General features: G+C 42.7%; 1 protein-coding gene across 1 annotated transcript; it reads right to left on the bottom strand.

The window, feature by feature from the left end:
- Positions 1-518: 518 nt before the first annotated feature.
- Positions 519-2,981, bottom strand: ADRA2C (adrenoceptor alpha 2C). The gene has a single exon (XM_069744757.1). The coding sequence runs from the start codon at positions 2,494-2,496 to the stop codon at positions 1,108-1,110; it is 1,389 nt and encodes a 462-aa protein (XP_069600858.1). The 5' UTR covers positions 2,497-2,981; the 3' UTR covers positions 519-1,107.
- Positions 2,982-20,906: the final 17,925 nt, after the last annotated feature.

Here is a 20,906-nt window from a genome sequence, read left to right as displayed (position 1 = left end):
GTTTATTTATTAATATTATATTTTATTATTATTATCATTATTTTATTATCTGTGGATTTTTAGAGAATCCTCAGCACACAGTGACAACCCCTCTGCTCTTACCATTGATGGGTCATGCATTATTCTCTTTTAGGGTTGCCCCTGAGGGGACACCATCTAAGATAAGAACTTTGCCCCAGGCAGCACCCATCCATCATTTTGGCAGATAAATATCCCATCCATGCTCTTTCAGTAAGTAGCCTCAGGCAACAAAAATGCTAATAACACCCCTGACTGCACCCCAGAACTGCATTGCCCTTAGCATGTGCCACTTTTGCTAATAAAGTAATTGCCCTCTTATGAGCAGTTCTTCATCGCAGCACTGGTGTCTATAATGCCTCTATAGTCCATACTATGCCATTACCTGTAGTGGTGACCACCATGTAGAATTGTGCCCGTCTTTTCACACCCATCATTATTCTGGGTCTTATGTGACTTTTAACTCTTCATTACCAAAAGATGAAGCCAACCAGTATGTAAAATAAAGTTTTACTAGGAGCCCAACAGTAGCAGCAAGACATGGTTAAATCAGTCCTTCACAACCAATATATTAAATCAGTCCTTCACAACCAATATACAGTATATTTCCTGAGCGCTTTACCTCCTCCCAAATTGATAAAAACAGAACACCAATTTTCTTAGGAAATATATTTGTGTTTCCTTCAGAACAGATGAAAAATATATCGTAGCATAAGGTGCCTTAAAAAAAAAAAGAGACAATGGTGAAAAGCGTATGATACAGAACAGTTTGCCCTTGTTTATAAGGTAGAAAATATATTCAGCTTGGACTATGAGACATATATATTCATCACCATCATGGAGAGTATCATGGAATCACAGGTCCATGACATCCTGCCTGTACATTCACACTGTCACATCACTGTGTCTACTTCAATGGCTCCATCCCTATGGTGTGCTCCTACTGTCACATCACTGTGTCTACTCCAATGGCTCCATCCCTATGGTGTGCTCCTACTGTCACTTCACTGTGTCTACTCCAATGGCTCCATCCCTATGGTGTGCTCCTAGCACCCTAAGGCAATTTGCAATGTCAATACTGTTCCCATCTCAATGAGGGAATTTCTTCCTCCGGCTTAAACAGATAATTTTCTTGAAGGAACGTCTGAAATCCTGGTTGAATATTGTATATATGACAGGATTCAGGGAACTGTTACAGTATCCGATCCAAAAGAAAAACTTAAATAAAGTTTCAGGAATAGCACAGGCTTCCCTACAGATTCCATAGAGGCAATAGCTGAAGAAGAAAGGGAACCAGCATACAACAAAGACCCCCATGACCACAGCTAAGACAAAGGTGAACCTCTTCTCCCTGGCTTGGCTGAGTTTCCTCCTGGAGATGCTACTCCTCTTCTTTTTCCTTGAGGAGAACATGTCCATGGATTTGTTGCTGGACCTGGACAGGCGGCTGGACTGCTTGGAGAAGCCTCTCTTGTCCTTACTGGAGTCAGTGTTGTCCTCTCTACTGCTGCTTTTCCTTCTCTTGCTCTCAGACATGCTGCTCTCCTCAATGTCCAGCTCATCTAAATCTGTAGGCTTAGGTGGCATGGGTCTGGATGGGTAATGTCCATTCTCCTTCTCTATAGGAAATTTCACTGATGGCCCCTTGCTAAAGCCATTCTCTGTGTGAGAGGAGCAGTCAGTGTTTGGCTTCTTTTCTGACAAAGTCCTGGTCCTCAGCTTGGCCACCTGGTAGATGCGAATGTAAACTAAGATCATGATCACACAGGGGGCAAAGAAGGATCCTATAGAAGAAGAGAGAATGTACCAAGTCTCATCATTCAGTTCACACTTCACATCCCAATCGGTCGAATTGAAATGTCTCATTGCTTCCACTCCAACTCTATCCATAGAGATCAAAGGTGGAAATGAGATGACAGCAGAAATCAACCATACAGTGACAATAATGCCTTTAATCCTCCTGGGGGTCCTTTTTAGGTTGTATTCAACAGCTTGGGTGACGGACCAGTACCTGTCCAAGCTTATAGCACATAGGTGGACTATAGAAGAGGTGCAGAAGAGCACATCTAAAGCTAGGTATATGTCACACCATACATTCCCAAAGTACCAGTATCCCATCAATTCATTAGCCAATGAAAAGGGCATGACCAGGGCAGCCACCAGGATGTCAGCCACAGCTAAGGATACCAAGAAGAGATTTTGGGGAGCTTTAAGAGCCCTGCTAGTTAACACAGCAATAACCACAAAGACATTCCCAACGATGGTGAAGATAATGAGGAAGCCGACAATCGCTACCAAGCTCCAGATAGCAGTCACTGAATATTGCCCCTCACTCTCAGCTCCAGGGGATGGCATTAAAGTACTGTTGATGCCTTCAGTGATGTTGTCTGTAGCATCCATGCTGGTGTTCGGGTGGCACTCACATATCTCCATCAGCTCACCCTTGTGAGTCTCTTGCCAAGTTAGTATCTCCCTCATCTCTGATCATTGTCCCAGGTCTCCTTGCTGAAGGTGGCTTCCAGGCATCTGGTCGAGCAGTTATCCTCTCCTAAGCGAGCAGTATCCTGGTATCATACATGATGCCATGTTCCACACATGAAGCTGGTAGAGTTCATGCTCTCACTCTGGTCGTCTGTCTTATGGTGGGCACAGTGATCCGGCAGGGGCAGTGTTCATAGTCATCTATGAGGAGGTGGATCCAGCAACCAGCAGCAGCTCAGAAGGCTCCTCACAATGCATCCGAAGCATCTGCTGATCCCTCAGATCCAGCTTCACTCCAGATCCTCAGCTCTGAGCTGTTTCCTCAGCGTTTCTGCCAAATGCAAATCTGTTCCTCTCTAGTGTGATGGCAGAACCTTGTGCTCTTTTGCTGCACCCTCTCATTGTATTTTCTCCTTGGATTTTGGAAGCTTTAAAAGCACTTAGCAGAAGGTTCTTGGCAGCTACAAAGTGCACTGGGAGCATTGACTTCATTCCTGGTAAGTCTGTTTCTTTCCTCCACATGAGATGCCACCTTCCAAGTGCCAAGGAGGTGCTTATGTTATGCCATGCTGTGCCCCCCTACAAGCTTTGCTATTGTGTGTGTCACTGTAGGAGACTGTAGCCCACCAGTGTACCCTACCATTCCAAAAGCCCCCATCAGCTGCATGGGGATTAACTCTTACAACTAGAAACTCCTTTCTCTACATAAGGGATTATCAGCATGCACACAGTTACATGGCAATCTAACAATGTATCTCCTATATGTGACCATATTGAAATATATTTTCCATTTTAATAATAGCTTCCCTATGCATTTCCATCTGCTGCAGTACTATAAGCTATATTATTATTAGTATTATTTATTATTATAGCGCCATTTATTCCATGGCGTTTTACATGTGAGGAGGGGTATACATAATAAAAACAAGTACAAAAATCTTAAACAATACAAGTCATAACTGGTACAGGAGGAGTGAGGACCCTGCCCGCGAGGGCTCACAATCTATATATTCCTTATGATGAGACTTGTAGTTCCACAACAGGTTATTAAATCTCTGATTAATAATAGAAGGGGAGAAGGCTTTTATTACCATCATTTTTTTTCCTTTTTTAACCCTAGTGTTATCTATTAAAATACTAGTGTTGAAATGAATGTAGTTTGCAGTCAGTGCACATAGTAAGTACTAGTTTGTTTTTGTCTCTGCGTGTCATACCAGATGCAGCCGGCAGAGGTCGCGCTTTCCCTGCAGATAGAGAGAGAGGAGAGGTGCTACTCGAAGATTCCTCTTAAATGTTAATGCAGCATCTTCTTTTACACATTAGCAATGTCTTCTGTCATTATTAACCTTTCCCTGTAACAGTTATTGTCAGTCACAGAGTCCTGAGACTGGAAAACTGCAGGAGATGTGTAATCCTTTAAGCCCCATAGAAGCAGGTCTACCAGAACCTCCAATATAATCTAATAGTAAATGATTTTGTTCTTGACCTCACATAGGACATGGTCTTATCATGGATGCAGGGAATTATTGGTCTAATTCATTGATTCACTTCTATTGCTTCTATTGTATCCAGACTTAGGCACAAAGTAATGGCATATTATTTGATTTCATCTTAAGCAGAGAAAACACCAGGAAAGCATTGCCTCGGGGCTGTTGTATTCTTGGCACTGGTCGATTTTAGGAGAACACTGTATAAATCACTTATAGTCTGGATCGCGGAATATAAAAGCAATAGGATTTGAACGAAAGACACTCGTGTAGCATTTAAAGGGATTGTCCTATCTATTTGTGCCGGCCTTTAAACATTTCAAATTAATTCTTATGCCTCATGACATGTCAAAGTAACTCCTTTTGTCTCCTACAGGCATCGCCTTCTAAGGATAAGACTGTTCCAACTTGGCGATCACCATTGAAGTCTCTTCTGACCGTAACTTTGCTCTGCAGTGCCCACTACAGGTGGAGAGTAGTATTACAGGCGACTATGTGAACCATTATAAAGGGGGTTGTAGACGTCACCATATCTGTCTATGAGGTATGTCTGGCACTGAAGCTCTGCTGCCTGGAAATGACTAGACCACAAATAACCAAACAACCAAATAACCAGTGGAGAAGTGTGAATGAGCAAATCTACAAATCTACACTTACTTTGCCCCTCACCTGTCCCTAAGGCAGCTGTCCTCCTGTGCTTTAGGTCTGATCTTCTCTTCACTTTTCACTGGCATTTCCCGCACACATAACACTTGTTATGATACCCCCACAACCACCCACACATAATATGATGCCCCCAGTGTCCCCCATACCTTATATGATGCCTCCACAGTCCTCAATACAGTATAATGCTTCCCATAGTGCATTCCACCACAGGGTATGATTCCCCAGTAGTGTCTCCATACACAATACGATGCCCTCAGTACCTTCCGCACACAGTATGATGCCCCCAGTGTCCCCCACACCTTATATCATGCCTCCACAGTCCTCCAAACAGTATAATGCTTCCCATAGTACACAGTAAGATGCCCCTGCGGTTCCCCCATACACAATATGATGCCCCTAGTGTCACCACATACTGATGCCACCAGTATCTCCCACACATAGTACAGTACCCTCTCGGCCCTCCACACATAGCTTTATGACCCCACTGTGTCTATTTGGATGCCTCTAGACACAATATAATGCTCCCGTGGTTGTCCCACAGATACAGTAGTAAGATTTCAACACCATCCCCCCACACAGTATGATGCTCTCGACAGTCCTCCCGCAAACATTATGATGTCTACAGGCAGACCTGCATGGAAACTTTAAAATGATGATCCATGGAAAACATGGGGGAGTGTTTAAATAAAGATTTTTTTTGTGTGTGTTCTCTTTTTACTTACTGGGTTAGCAATGGGTGTGTCTGATAGACACCTCTCCATTACTAACACCAGGGCTTGATGTCAGCCGTGTTTTTTGGACAGCTCACAGCTGACATCAACCCCAAGTCTCATTACCCCGATTGGCAGCGCATCAGGGCAATTGGGAAGAGCCAAAGTGAAGTGCCAGATTTGGCATATCTATTGTGATGCGCCTCTTCTGCCGCGGCTGCATGTTGATATTTTTAGGTTGGGAAGAGCCCAATAACCAGGCACTTTCCCAGCCTGATAATATCAGCTGTCTGCTTTACCTTTGCTAGTTATAAAAAATGGAAGGTGGGGGAATTTCCACATTGTTTTTTTCATTTATTTAATTATTTCATCATAAAGAGCTGTCTAATAAGCTCCACAGGGTGCAAATTATTCTCAAGTCAGGGAGTTGGGCAATAATATGTATATATGTCTATTGATCTGTCAATACAGTATATGTATATGTTATGTCTGTCTATATATGTTTGTCTGTATGTCTATTTGTCTGTCTATATCTATTTATATCTATTATCTATCGTTATCTCTTATCTATCTCTATGGATCCGACAGGAAAAAGAGACTCTCTTCTCCATTGGTTAAGGTAAAAATCCTTTATTGGTCCATCAATTCAAAGGGATATGAATATTAAAACTGTTTAAAAAGCAAAAGTAGGGGAATGTATAGGATGCAAAAAAACGTCTATGACACATATGTCAAACTCTGTCCCATGGCCAAATCTGATCCACAGCGTAAGCAGTTTTGGCCCACAAGGGCGGGTGCATCCCAGACCCAGCATTGCACTTTCAGCTATATTGCATCATATATGCCCATACAGTAGAAAGCAATGATAGAGGAGGGAGAGTCAGCTACGCCCCCTCACTCATAATTCCCCCTCTGCATCTTACATCTCAGCTCAGTGGGCGCGATGACATCATTGCAATGTGCTTGCTACACCGAGATGGGCAGAGGTTTTGAAGACTCGATGAAGAGACCAAAGCAGCGGGAAAATGGGCAGAGGTGAGTATTTTCTTTTTAATGTGGGGCACTATGTGGGGCCCATTATACTGTATGGAGCACTATGTGGGGTCATTATACTCCATGGAGCACTTTGTGGGCCTATTACTGTATGGAGCACTATGTGGGGTCATTATAGTCTATGGAACACTATATGGGACCATTATATTGTGTGGAGCACTATGTGGAGTCATTGTACTCTATAAAGTACTATGTGTGGCCATTATACTGTATGGAACACTATGTGAGGTCATTATACTGTATGGAGAACTATATGGGGCCATTATAATATATGGAGCACTATGTGAGGCCATTATACTGTTTGGAACAGTATTTGGGGCCATTATACTGTATGGAGCACTATTTGGGCCTATTTATGGAGCACTATGTGGGGTCATTGCACTCTGTGGAACAATATATGAGGCAATTATACTCCATGGAGAACTGTGTGGGGCTCATTATACTGTATGGAGGGCTGTGTGGGGATTACAGTTGGAAAATCATGCTAAGATGGGGGTCATCATTCTTTGTTGGGGAAATGAGGGGAGGTACAGTAGGGTCACCATACCATGTGTGTGGAGGGTACTGTTGAAAAATTAACTGTAGGGGTATCTTTCTGTGTTTGGGGGGAACTTTTCTTAGTATCATACTTTATTATGTGTATTATTCAAGGTTTTTTATCTTTTGTCATTACATATTTAAATTAGGCTATTTGGCCATATACTTTTTACTTCTCTTACATAACATATTATACTATTCTAATATTTTATTTTAAGATCTATTAATTAAAATGTACTCATTTGTGGAACAGTCCCTTTAACTCCTTTACCCACAAGGGTGGTTTGCACGTTAATGACCGGGCCAATTTTTACATTTCTGACCACTGTCCCTTTATGAGGTTATAACTCTGGAAATCTTCAACGGATTCTGGTGATTCTGACAATATTTTCTCGTGACATATTGTACGTCATGATAGTGGTAAAATTTCTTTGATATTACTTGAAATTATTTGTGAAAAAAGCGTAAATTTAACGAAAATTTTTAAAATTTCGCATTTTTACAAATTTGAATTTTCATGCCCTTAAATCACTGAGATATGTCGCACAAAATACTTAATAAGTAACATTTTCCACAAGTTTACATTTCATAAGCACAATTTTGGAACCAAATTTTTTTTTCAGTTAGGAAGTTATAAGGGTTAAAAGTTAAGCAGCAATTCTTCATTTTTACAACACCATTTTTTTTATGGACCACCTCACATTAAACGTCACTTTGAGGGGTCTATATGATAGAAAATACCCAAAAGTGACACCATTCCAAAACTGCACCCCTCAAGGTGCTCAAAACCACATCCAATAAGTTTATTAACCCTGCAGGTGCTTCACAGGAATTTTTGGAATGATTAAAAAGAATAAAAATGTAACTTTTTTCACCAAAAATTTATTTCAGATCCAATTCTTTTTATTTTGCCAAGGGTAACAGGAGAAATTGGACCCCAAAACTTATGGTACAATTTGTCCTGAGTACGTAGATACCCCATATGTGGGGGTAAACCACTATTTGGGCACATGGCAGAGCTCGGAAGAGAAGGAATGCCGTTTGACTTTTCAATGAAAGATAGGTTGGAATTGAGATTGGACTCCATGTTGCGTTTGCAGAGCCCTTGATGTGCCAAAACAGTGGAAATCCCCCCACAAGTGACACCATTTTGGAAACCAACCCCACAAAGGAACTTCTCTAGATGTGTGGTGAGAACCTTGAACCCCCAAGTACTTCACAGAAGTTTATAACGTGGAGCCGTAAAAATAAATCATATTTTTTTCACAAAAATGAGTTTTTGCCACCAATTTTTAATTTTTCCAAGGGTAACAGGAGAAATTGGACCACAAAAGCTACTGTGCAATTTGTCCTGAGTATTCTGATACCCCATATGTTGGGGTAAACCACTGTTTGGGCGCATGGCAGAGCTCGGAAGGGAAGGAGCGCCGTTTTACTTTTTCAACGCAAAATTGGCTGGAATTGAGATCGGACGCCATGTCATGTTTGAAGAGCCCCTGATGTGCCTGAACAGTGGAAACCCCCCAATTTTAAATCCAACCCTAACCTCAACACACCCCTAACCCTAATCCCAACCCTAACCATAACCCTAACCACAAACCTAACCCTAACGCACCCCAAACCTTAATCCCAACTCTAACTGTAACCGTAATCCAACCACTAACCCCAACTTTAGCCCCAACACTAACCCTAAATTTTGCCCCAACCCTAACCCTAACTTTAGCCGAACTCTAATCCTAAAGGGAAAATAGAAATAAATACATTTTTTGTGGTCGCTTTTATACCGTTAATAACGGTGATCACAATGCCAAGATCTGTAAAAACCAACCCGAATCATGTACTCTGGGGTCTACCCCCGGCAGCCAAGACCCTGGAAATATTCCAATGCTGGGGAAATTATAACCTTAAACCTCAGCGCCATTAAAAAGCTGTGCTGTGGTTTAAATACCCTTAACTTCTGCCGTTAAAAGGTGTAACGGTGGTCATTAAGGGGTTAAATGTAACTCATCATTCTCCCCTGCTCGCGCCGATCACCAGCAGAGCAGGGGAGAATGAGGAGAGCCGTGTTCAACACCCGATGCCGGGGAACAGCGCTTACTGTAACCCGCCCGTACTTGTGGTACTGATGCGGCACATGCATGCCACACGTGTGCCGCAAGTATTACATACACGGATATTGATATCTCCAGTACCGGAAATATCAGGATGTGTCACAGAGGAGTTATAGCTGTTTTTATAGTGGGTTTTTATGTTTGGCTGCTGTCACACGCTAAAAGGCGCTTTTTATTGCAAAAAATAGTTTTTGAATCACCACATTTTAAGCGCTATAATTTTTCTATATTTTGGCCCACAGAGTCATATGAGGTCTTGTTTTTTGTGGGACGAGCTGACGTTTTTATTGGTATAATTTTCGGGCATATGACATTTTTTGATCACTTTCTATTCTGATTTTTGGAAAACATTATGAGCAAAAATCAGCAACTCATGAATTTCTTTTGGGGGAGGCATTATGTGTGGTAAAATGGATAAAGCAGTTTTATTCTTCGGGTCAGTACGATTACAGCAATACCTCATTTATATAGTTTTTTTAGGTTTTGGCGCTTTTATACGATAAAAACTATTTTATAGAAAAAATAATTGTTTTTGCATCACTTTATTCTGAGAGCTATAACTTTTATTTTTTCGCTGATGACGCTGTATGGCAGCTCATTTTTTGCAGGACAAGATGACGTTTTCAGCGGTACCATATTTATTTATATCCTTCTTTCTAATTTCGTGTTATTCCATTTTTTCTTCGTTACTATGATGATAAAGCATTGTTTTTTGCCTTGTTTTTTATGGTGTTCACTAAAGGGGTTAACTAGTTGGACAATTTTATAGGTCGGGTCATTACGGACGCGGCGATACCAAATATTTGTACTTTTATTGTTTAGATTTTTTTCATTCAAATATTTAGTGACAGAATAAATATTGATATTTTTATTATAATTTTAAAAAAATATATTTTTACAATTATTTAACCCCTTTCTGCCATTGGACGTACTATTCCGTCCATGTGGGGGGGAGCGCGGCCGATCGCAGCCGGGTGTCGGCTGCCTATCGCAGCTGACATCCGGCACTATGTGCCAGGAGCAGTCACGGACCGCCCCCGGCACATTAACCCCCGGCACACCACGATCAAACATGATCGCGGTGTGCCAGCGGTACAGGGAAGCATCGCGCAGGGAGGGGGCTCCCTGCGGGCTTCCCTGAGACCCCCGCAGCAACGCGATGTGATTGCGTTGCTGCGAGGGTCTCTTACCTCCCATCTCTGCAGCAGGCCCGGATCCAAAATGGCTGGGGAAGGGAGGTGGCTTACCAAGTGCCTGCAGCGCTGTAAGTCAGATCGCTGATCTAACAGAGTGCTGTGCAAACTGTCAGATCAGCGATCTGTGATGTCCCCCCCCCACCCCCGGGACAAAGTAAAAAAGTAAAAAAAAAATTTCCACATGTAAAAAAAAAAAAAAATTCCTAAATAAAAAAAAAAATATATTGTTCCCATGAATACATTTATTTATCTAAATAAATAAAACAAACAATAACAGTACACATATTTAGTATCGCCACGTCCGTAACGTGCCCGAAAATATCACGTGCCCGAAAATGTTACCAATAAAAACATCAACTCGTCCCGCAAAAAACAAGACCTCACATGACTCTGTGGACTCAAATATGGAAAAATTATAGCTCTCAAAATGTGGTAACGCAAAAAATATTTTCAATTAAAAGCATCTTTCAGTGTGTGACGGCTGCCAATCATAAAAATCCGCTAAAAAACCTGCTATAAAATTAAATCAAACCCTCCTTTATCACCCCCTTAGTTAGGGAAAAATTTAAAAAATGTATTTCCTTTTTCCTTTTTAGGGCTAGGGTTAGGGCTAGGGTTAGGGCTAGGGTTAGGGCTAGGGTTATAGTTAGGGTTAGGGCAAGGGTTAGGGTTAGGGTTAGGTTAAGGGCTAGGGTTAGGGTTGGGGCTAGGGTTAGGGCTAGGGTTAGGGTTGAGGCTAGGGTTAAGGCTACAGTTAGGGTTGGGGCTAAAGTTAGGGTTAGGGTTTAGATTACATTTACGGTTGGGAATGGGGTTGGGATTAGGGTTAGGGGTGTGTCTGGGTTAGAGGTGTGGTTAGGGTTACCGTTGGGATTAGGGTTAGGGGTGTGTTTGGATTAGGGTTTCAGTTATAATTGGGGGGTTTCAACTGTTTAGGCACATCGGGGGCTCTCCAAATGCGACACGGCATCCGATCTCAATTCCAGCCAATTCTGCGTTGAAAAAGTAAAACAGTGCTCCTTCCATTCCGAGCTCTCCCGTGTGCCCAACCAGGGGTTTACCCCAACATTTGGGGTATCAGCGTACTCAGGACAAATTGGACAACAACTTTTGGGGTCCAATTTCTCCTGTTACCCTTAGGAAATACAAAACTGCGGGCTAAAAAATAATTTTGGGGGGAAAATGTGTTTTTTTTATTTTCACGGCTCTGCGTTATAAACTGTAGTGAAACACTTGGGGGTTCAAAGTTCTCACAACACATCTAGATAAGTTCCTTGAGGGGTCTAGTTTCCAATATGGGGTCATTTGTGGGGGGTTTCTACTGTTTAGGTACATTAGAGGCTCTGCAAACGCAATGTGACGCCTGTAGACCAATCCATCTAAGTCTGCATTCCAAATGATGCTCCTTCCCTTTTAGGCTCTGCCATGCGCTCAAACGGTGGTTCCCCCCACATATCAGGTATCAGTATACTCAGGACAAATTGGACAACAATATTTAGGGTCCAATTTCTCCTTTTACCCATGGAAAAATACAAAACTGGGGGCTAAAATATAATTTTTGTGGAAAAAAAAAAATTTTTCATTTGCACGGCTCTGCGTTATAAACTGTAGTGAAACACTTGGGGGTTCAAAGCTTTCACAACACATCTAGATGAGTTCCTTAGGGGGTCTACTTTCCAAAATGGTGTCACTTGTGGGGGGTTTCTACTGTTTAGGTACATTAGGGGCTCTGCAATCGCAATGCGCCTGCAGACCATTCCATCTAAGTCTGCATTCAAATGGCACTCCTTCCCTTCCGAGCCCTCCCATGCGCCCAAATGGTGGTTCCCCCCCACATATGTGGTATCAGCGTACTCAGGACAAATTGGACAACAACTTTTAGGGTCCAATTTCTCCTGATACCCTCGGGAAAATACAAAACTGGGGGCTAAAAATAATTTTTGTGGAAAAACTTTTTGTTTTATTTTTACGGCTCTGCATTATAAACTTCGGTGAAGCCCTTGGTGGGTCAAAGTGCTCACCACACCTCTAGATAAGTTCCTTAGTGGATCTACTTTCCAAAATGGTGTCATTTGTGGGGGGTTTCAATGTTTAGGCACATCAGTGGCTCTCCAAACGCAACATGGTGTCCCATCTCAATTCCTGTCAATTTTGCATTGAAAAGTCAAACGGCGCTCCTTCCCTTCTGAGCTCTGCCATGTGCCCAAACAGTGGTTTACCCCCACATATGTGGTATCAGCGTACTCAGGACAAATTATACAACTAATTTTGGGGTCCAATTTCTTCTCTTACCCTTGGGAAAATAAATAATTGGGGGCGAAAAGATAATTTTTGTGAAAAAATATGATTTTTTATTTTTACGGTTCTGCATTATAAACTTCTGTGTGTTAGGGGTCGAGTTCCCGCTTCTGCACAGGGTGAATCTCGAGCCACCTCCGCTGCGGTCTCCCATTCTTGCCCAGCCGCAGTGGAGTCTGCTCAGCAAGGACGTCGGTCCCAGCGTCTTGCTCATTCTCACTCTGTTCTGAGAGTTACTGCTGCTTCTCCAGTCTCTGCTATTAAAGTCTGTGCTGGTCAGCAGCGAGCGGACTTCTCTGGGACTAAGTCCTTGTCTGCACGTACTGAGCATGCCCAGCGTGAGGTCTCCCGTTGGAGATCGAGGGTCATGTGCTCAGGTTCTGCAGCACATTCCATTGGTCCTCTTGGCAGGTCCTAGAAGGGCAAAAGTGCTGTGGCCACTTCCTGTGCTGCTGCTATATAAACTGCGCATGACCGCACGGCCATGCGCTAGTATTGTCAAACAATTGCTAATGTGTGTATGTTGTGAGTGCAAGTCGTCCTTGGATACCCCTACCCTATAGTATGACTGTTCGCGGAAGGTGTATGGCTGCTACCTAGCGCCCGACTTATCCTACAGCACTAGTCACACATTATAGCGTCCAGTTGCTGTGACCGCCAGTACGGCGCCGTGCACTTCCTCTGTGCTTTCCTTACCCAAGCCTGGGTGGTTAGTGGCGTTCGTCAGTGCGGCACTGCATGCTCTTCTGTTTCTTTTCACACCCAGTTGCGGTGTTGCGCCAGCAAGGGTCTAATCGGACTTCAATCCCAGTTGGGGTTGAGTTCGCTGACTACTTGCTCGCGCTTTAGGTGCGGTACCGCGGTCCTGTGCCTTAACAGGATTGCTTCTTTCACGCTGGGTGAGGTTAACCCACGCGTGTATACTCTTAAGTGTACCGCCATATAGTCTGCTAATTGCTAGCAGCAGGTTTTCACCTGCACGGTGGACCCCGGACTGCGAACGCATCTATACCATCTGTCTTGGTGCGTTCCGCCAGTCCTAACACTGTGAAGCACTTGGTGGGTCAAAGTGCTCACCACACCTCTAGATAAGTTCCTTAGGGGGTCTACTTTCCAAAATGGTGTCACTTGTAGGGGGTTTCAATGTTTAGGCACATCAGTGACTCTCCAAACGCAACATGGTGTCCCATCTCACTTCCTGTCAATTTTGCATTGAAAAGTCAAACGGCACTCCTTCCCTTCCGAGCTCTCCCATGTGCCCAAACAGTGGTTTACCCTCACATATATGGTATCAGCGTACTCAGGAGAAATTGTACATCTACTTTTGGGGTCCAATTTCTTCTCTTACCCTTGGGAAAATAAAACAAATTGGAGTTGAAGTAAATTTTTTGTGAAAAAAAGTTAAATGTTAATTTTTATTTAAACATTCCAAAAATTCCTGTGAAACACCTGAAGGGTTACTAAACTTCTTGAATGTGGTTTTGAGCACCTTGAGGGGTGCAGTTTTTAGAATGGTGTCACACTTGGGTATTTTCTATCATATAGATGTCTCAAAATGACTTCAAATGAGATGTGGTCCCTAAAAAAAATGGTGTTGTAAAAATGAGAAATTGCTGGTCAAATTATAACCCTTATAACTCCCTAACAAAAAAAATTTTAGTTCCAAAATTGTGCTGATGTAAAGTAGATATGTGGGAAATGTTACTTATTAAGTATTTTGTGTGACATATCTCTGTGATTTAATTGCATAAAAATTCAAAGTTGGAAAATTGCAAAATTTTCAAAATATTTGCCAAATTTCCATTTTTTTCACAAATAAACGCAGGTACTATCAAAGAAATTTTACCACTGTCATGAAGTACAATATGTCTCGAGAAAACATTGTCAGAATCACTGGGATCTGTTGAAGCGTTCCAGAGTTATAACCTCATAAAGGGACAGTGGTCAGAACTGTAAAAATTGGCCCGGTCCATAACGTGCAAACCACCCTTGGGAGTAAAGGGGTTAAAAAAATATATTTCATTCCAAGTTTTACACTGTGTCCCACTATGGCACAATCACTTTTTGCAGGCTGATCACTTCTATAGCATGCAGATCTGCATGCTATAGAAGCTGTCACAGCACTGCATGTATTTTACACCGACCTGAAAGACTTCCTGATCATCACTGCGCATGACTGGAAGTCTCTATGCTTTAGAGACCCTGATGTCGTCATGACAGTGATCAGGACCCCGCGTCACACCACGGGATCTCCGATCCAAAGGCAGAGGGGCTATCAGCCCTCTGCCTGCTCCTGGAATGCTGCGATCGTGTTCAATTGCAGCATTCCAGGGGTTAAAGTGCCGGGAGCGGTCTGTGACTGCTCCTGGCACTTCGTGCCCGGTGTCAGCTGTGAGAATCAGCTGACACATGGCCGTGCACCCCCCAAGTGCGCGGACGATCGCTATGATGCACTATTCCGTCCATTGGAATTAAGTCCCAGGTCACATGGACGGGATAGTATGTCCGATGGCAGAAAGGGGTTAAAGAGTAAGTACATTTTGGTATAATTTTTTTTAGGTCTGAACAGATCACTTTGGGTCTGGGTCGTAAGACCACAACCAATTTGTGAAAAGGCATCTTAATTGAGGACATATGAGTCCTCCATTCACGTAGAGGAGTACGCAGGTAGAACAAAGCCATACACTTTCTACTGAATCTGTACTCCACTCTGTGTGCACGTTCAGGCAGGAGCTGTGCTCTCTTATGTGCTTCGAAGATGTCTTTTGATCAGTTGGTGGGGATCTCAGGACTTGGACCCTCATTGGTCTACTCCGAATTAAACATAAAAACTGTACAATACTATTTTACTGTTGCTGTAACTTCAATAGCGAAAGCCACACATGCATCACAACTTTTCCATTCATTCACTGCCTTAGGTGAGACCTCCACTATTAAAGATGAATGGCTTATTCTGCGATGATGCTTTTCTAAAAGAAACACAGTTCACATGATGCTACAGTAATTGAGGGTCCCAGAAGTGAGACCCTCGCCCATCAAAGCCATTTAGTTTGTATTCGGCACTCCAGTGACATCACTAACACTGTACATTACGCAGATGCGTAGAAATCATCACAAAGTCAATTACAAAACTGTGATTTTGCAGAGGAGTGAGAGATTACCGCTCACCGCAATAAACCACATCGTCGCTCCTACGCTGATCGATGTCAGCAAAATAATTACGTCCTGTCAAAATTTTAAATCTGCAATTACTGTACTCTGTGGGGTATTTACGAAGTGTGAAACAATTCATCTGACCCTCCGCCCGTTTCAGCAAAATGCCTACAGATGGAGCAGAGAGGAGTTTGTCATTTCGCTCTTTGAATTTTGATAGTTCAGAACCCGCGTTCTACGTATAATGTATAATCATGATATCTCTAGGAGCTGCTATCTGTCAGGAATCTAATTCACATACTTGTTACAGTAACCAAGCAACTGAGAACGAGTTCCTCCGTATGAATGGAGCGAAGGTTGAGAATGTGTATGTCTACGCAATTAAAAGTCTATGGGACTGACAAAGATAGCTCTATACTCCGCACCAGAGATGGGCGAATTTATGGAATTGAATTCTACTCGAACTTTGTAAAAAAAAATGTGCATTCTGATAGCAACCAGACCCTGGAGTTTACTGTGCATGCTCATGGGCCTACTCATAGCCTGAAGGCCTAGAGTTAACAACAGGCTAGAAATGTGACACGCCCGAATCGTGCAGGACTGGGCGGTGAGCAAGGAAGCAGCACAGTTGGCTGCAGAAGTGAACATCTATTTGGGATCTGAGGTGCAGGCCAATGTGGAGTCTATTATTATTTTTTGGGTATGTCTGACTATGTATCTATCTTTTTCACTACTTATTTTATTTAATGTGCATTACATTGCACACATACTCTCTCTCTCTATATATATATATATATGCAGACCCGTTGAAGCGCAAGGACCGCGCAAAACAGCCGTCGTCTCCCCTGCTCGCACGAGCTCCTTTTCTTCTCCCCCGGCCATGAAGTTTTAATTGTGAAGACTCAATAAAATTTGCTACTTTGAAGATTGGTGAGTGCATCCTGCTTTTTTCTTTTGCTACCTGGCATATATATATATACAGCTCTGGAAAAAATAAGAGACAACTGCAAAATGTTCAGCTTGCCTGATTTTTATCTTTATAGGTATATTTTTGAATAAAATATACATTGTTCTTTTCTAAATATATAATTACGTTGTAATGTCTTCACATCCTGTTCCGTCCAGAAGTGTCTGGATCTTAGAATTCCAAGCGGCGGAAGTTCACTGACCCCTATACTGGGACAGCCAAGTGATGGGTGTCTCAATACAGAAAATGCTGGTGGTACCAGCCTCTTGCACTGCACCAGCAGCGGAACACCGTCACACCACACACACACACACACTGTATACGCCATACGCACCTTATACGTACACAAACACACTGTATATGCCGTACGCACCAAACACACACTGTATACGCCGTCCACATCCTCTTGCGCGGTATCACCAGCGGGACACCGTCAAGAACACGCTGCTGCCGGGATAAGCCGAATGATTCACTGACCGCCCCATCTTTGTATAGGAGGAGCGCATGTGCAGTTTTAATGTGACCGCCGCTATCTGCTCAAAGATGGCGGCGGTCTGATTTACTGCGCCTGTGCAAATTCCACCCAGGCGCAGTGAATCATTCGGCTAATCCCGGTGGCAGATGCGCGACTTGTCTATAGACAGAGGAAGCCGGTCACATTAAAGGGGTTTCCCCATGAACAAAAGTTCATTTTAACCCCTAAACGACCGTTGATACGCCTTTTAACAGCGGTAGTTAACGGTACTTAAGCCACTGTGCCGTTAATTAAAGGCTCTGTGGAAAAAGTGCATAGTGACCCCCAGAGTCAGATTTTCTCCAGGGTTTAGGCTGCCGGGAGTAATAGAGACCCCAGAGAACATGATTCGGGTCGGTATTTAGCGACCATGGTTTTGTGATCGCCGTTATTAACCGTTTAACAGTGGACGCAAAAAAAAGTCCGATGTGCCATTTACTTTCTCTGTCTTCTGATGTGATCGCACATCAGGGAAGAGAGAAATAGGATCCCGATCCCCCACGGTACCTCTCGGTGCTTCTCAGCCCTCCTGCTTCCCCCCATGGGTGCCGCCATCTTTTTCTGGGAAGAATTTGGTGGACACATGAGCAGTGTACCCGCCAAGATCTGCTGACCGGCACCCGGCAACAATAGGAAGATTTTTCCTATTGGTTCATTTTGGTCACTGTGATAGACCCTATCACAGTGATCAAAATAAAAAAAATAGTAAATAACCTCACCTTTATCACCCCCTTAGATAGAGAAAAATAATAAAATAAACAAAATGTATTTATTTCCATTTTCCAATTAGGGTTACAGTTGGACTAAAGTGAGTTGGGCTAAAGTTAGGGTTAAGGTTACGGTTGGAGCTAAAGTTAGGGTTAGAGTTGGGATTAGAGTTTGGATTAGGGATGAGATTAGGGTTAGGGTTGGGATTAGGTTTAGGTTTGTGGTTAGAGTTATGGTTAGGGTTGGGATTAGGGTTAGGGGTGTGTTGGGGTAAGTGTTTTGATTAGGGTTATGGTTAGGGTTGGGATTAGGGTTAGGGGTGTGTTGGGGTTAGGGTTTTGATTAGGGTTATGGTTAGGTTTGGGATTAGGGTTAGGGGTGTGTTGGGGTCAGGGTTGTGAATAGGGTTATGGTTAGGGTTGGGATTAGGGTTAGGGGTGTGTTGGGATTTTCCACTGTTTCGGTACATCAGGGGGTCTCCAAACGCGACATGGCTTCATTATTGATTTTTGCGTTCAAAATGTCAAATGGTGCTCCCTCCCTTCTGAGCTCTGCCGTTTGCCCAAACAGTGGTTTACCCCCACATGTGGGGCATCAGCATTCTCAGGACAAATTGGACAACAACGTTTGGAGTCCAGTTTCTCCTGTTACCCTTGGGAAAAAATAAAATTGGGGGCTAAGAAAATCATTTTTGTGGAAAAAAAGATTTTTTATTTTCATGGCTCTGCGTTATAAACTTTTGTGAAGCACTTGGGCGTTCAAAGTTCTCACCCCAAATCTAGATAAGCTCCTTTGGGGGATCTAGTTTCCAAAATGGTGTCACTTGTTTGGGATTTCCACTGTTTAGGCACATCAGGGGCTCTCCAAACACAACATGACGCCTGCAGACCATTCCATCAAAATCTGCATTCCAAAACATCACTACTTCCCTTCCGAGCCCCGAATTGTGCCTAAACAGTAGTTTTCTTTCACATATCGGGCATCAGCGTACTCAGGACAAATTGGACAACAACTGTTGGGGTCCAATTTCTCCTTTTACCCTTGTGAAAATAAAAAATTTCGGGCTAAAAATTCATTTTTGAAGAAAAAAAGAAGTTTTTATTTTCACGGCTCTGCGTAATAAACTTCTGTGAAGCACTTGGGGGCTCAAAGTGCTCACCACACATCTAGATAAGTTCCTTAAGGGGTCTAGTTTCCAAAATGGTGAAACTTGTTGGGGGTTTCCACTGTTTAGGCACATCAGGGGCTCTCCAAAATGCGACATGGCGTCCAATTCTGCTTTGAAAAAGTCAAACGGCACTCCTTCTCTTCCGAGCTCTGCCATGCGTCCAAACAGTGGTTTACCCCCACATATGGGTATAAGAGTACTCAGGACAAATTGACAACAACTTTAGTGGTCTATTTTTTCCTGTTACCCTTGAGAAAATAAAAATTTGGGGTGAAAAGGTAATTTTTGTGTAAAAAATACGATTTCTTATTTTCACGAATCTAAGTTATAAACTTCTGTGAAGCACTTGGGGTTCAAAGTGCGCACCACACATCTATATAAGTTCTTTAAGGGGTCTAGTTTTCAAAATGGTGTCACTTGAGGGAGGTTTCTACTGTTGAAGGCACATCAGGGGCTCTCCAATCTCGACATGGCGTCCGGTCTCAATTCCAGCCAATTTTGAATTGAAAAAGTCAAAAGGCACTCCTTCTCTTCCAAGCTCTTCCGTGCGCCCAAACAGTGGTTTACCCCCACATATACGGTATCAGCTTATTCAGGAGAAATTGCACAGCAAACTTTGTGGTTCATTTTCATTTGGTGCTCACTTTCTGTGCAATGTTACATATAATCCTGCTTACTTTGAAAAGTTTTTTTTAATTTACTTTACTTTATTTTTTATTCTCCATAGGGGACTTAAGCCTGCAATTTGGCCCCTTATACTGTGTTCCACAATAAGTGTACTAAAGATAAAAATGGAAAAGAATGTATAATTGGAACGTAATGTATAATTTAAATCTAGTCTTTATTATAAACATATATTAAAAATATTTTTAAAGCATTTTGGTTGTATTTTTCATTGGTTACATGACTGCCCATATAAATATAATCAAATTTTCAGTACATTACTTTCAGCTTTGCTGTGTAGCTTTGGACAGAGACAAGAGAGTCATTTCATTATTATCAGACAATGAAAGCCTGAAGCACTAAATACATAGGTACATAGCTCTTCTGTCAATCTGGTGAAGGAGTTGTTTTACATGACTTCCTGGAGGCTTACACAACTAACAATTTATTTTGTCCATTAACTCACATTCATTTCATCTGTCATAAAGCACATACACTTTGGTGCATTATCTAGACAGAAAATACAGGAAGGATTTGTGTGTATCTGTTATGGCAACAAGTATTAAATAAAAAAAAAACAGTCTAAAGGGAGCCAGTCACCATGAAGATCCTTTCCAATTTAGTGTCTGGTGCTAACTGCCGAACATGGACTTCTCCCAGAAGTACGTTGCAAAGTTCAGAGTTCTGAGAGAGAGAGAGAGTGAGGGAAAGGAATGGAGATGATGGGAGAAGGAAGGAGAGTAAGGGAGAGAGAGGGAGAAAGAATTTTCTAGATCAAATGTTTGGGTCCCATTTTCTTTAACCCTTTTGTCTCCAAGTGTGGTTTGCACGTAAGGCTAAGTTCACATTTGCATTGAGCAGTCCGTTCAACACATCCGTTAAACGGACTACACTAGCTCAAGTGCCGACGTTTGCACAGCACTAGCACAGATGGAGCATTTGCTAGCTCCATCTGTGCTAGCAGTGCGCTAGCAGTGACGGACCCGGAAACGCTGCAGCCCGTGTCTCGAGGACGTCACTCAATGACGGCACATCGCTAGCAAACGCCCATTGTGGGCGTGCGCTTATCGATGCGTTCGCCATTGAAAGTAATGGCGGCGTTAATGGACTACCTTACACTGTGTTATGCCGCGGTGTAACGTAGTCCCTTAAATGGGTCACACTAATGCAGTGTGA

Source organism: Ranitomeya imitator, chromosome 1, assembly GCF_032444005.1.
Source record: "Ranitomeya imitator isolate aRanImi1 chromosome 1, aRanImi1.pri, whole genome shotgun sequence".
NCBI classification, from domain to species: Eukaryota; Metazoa; Chordata; class Amphibia; order Anura; family Dendrobatidae; genus Ranitomeya; species Ranitomeya imitator.
This window is presented reverse-complemented; position numbering and strand designations above follow the sequence as displayed.

Bases quoted from the DNA above. Each gene is read 5' to 3' on its own strand.
- ADRA2C (XM_069744757.1), bottom strand. From the start codon at position 2,496: ATGAGGGAGATACTAACTTGGCAAGAGACTCACAAGGGTGAGCTGATG.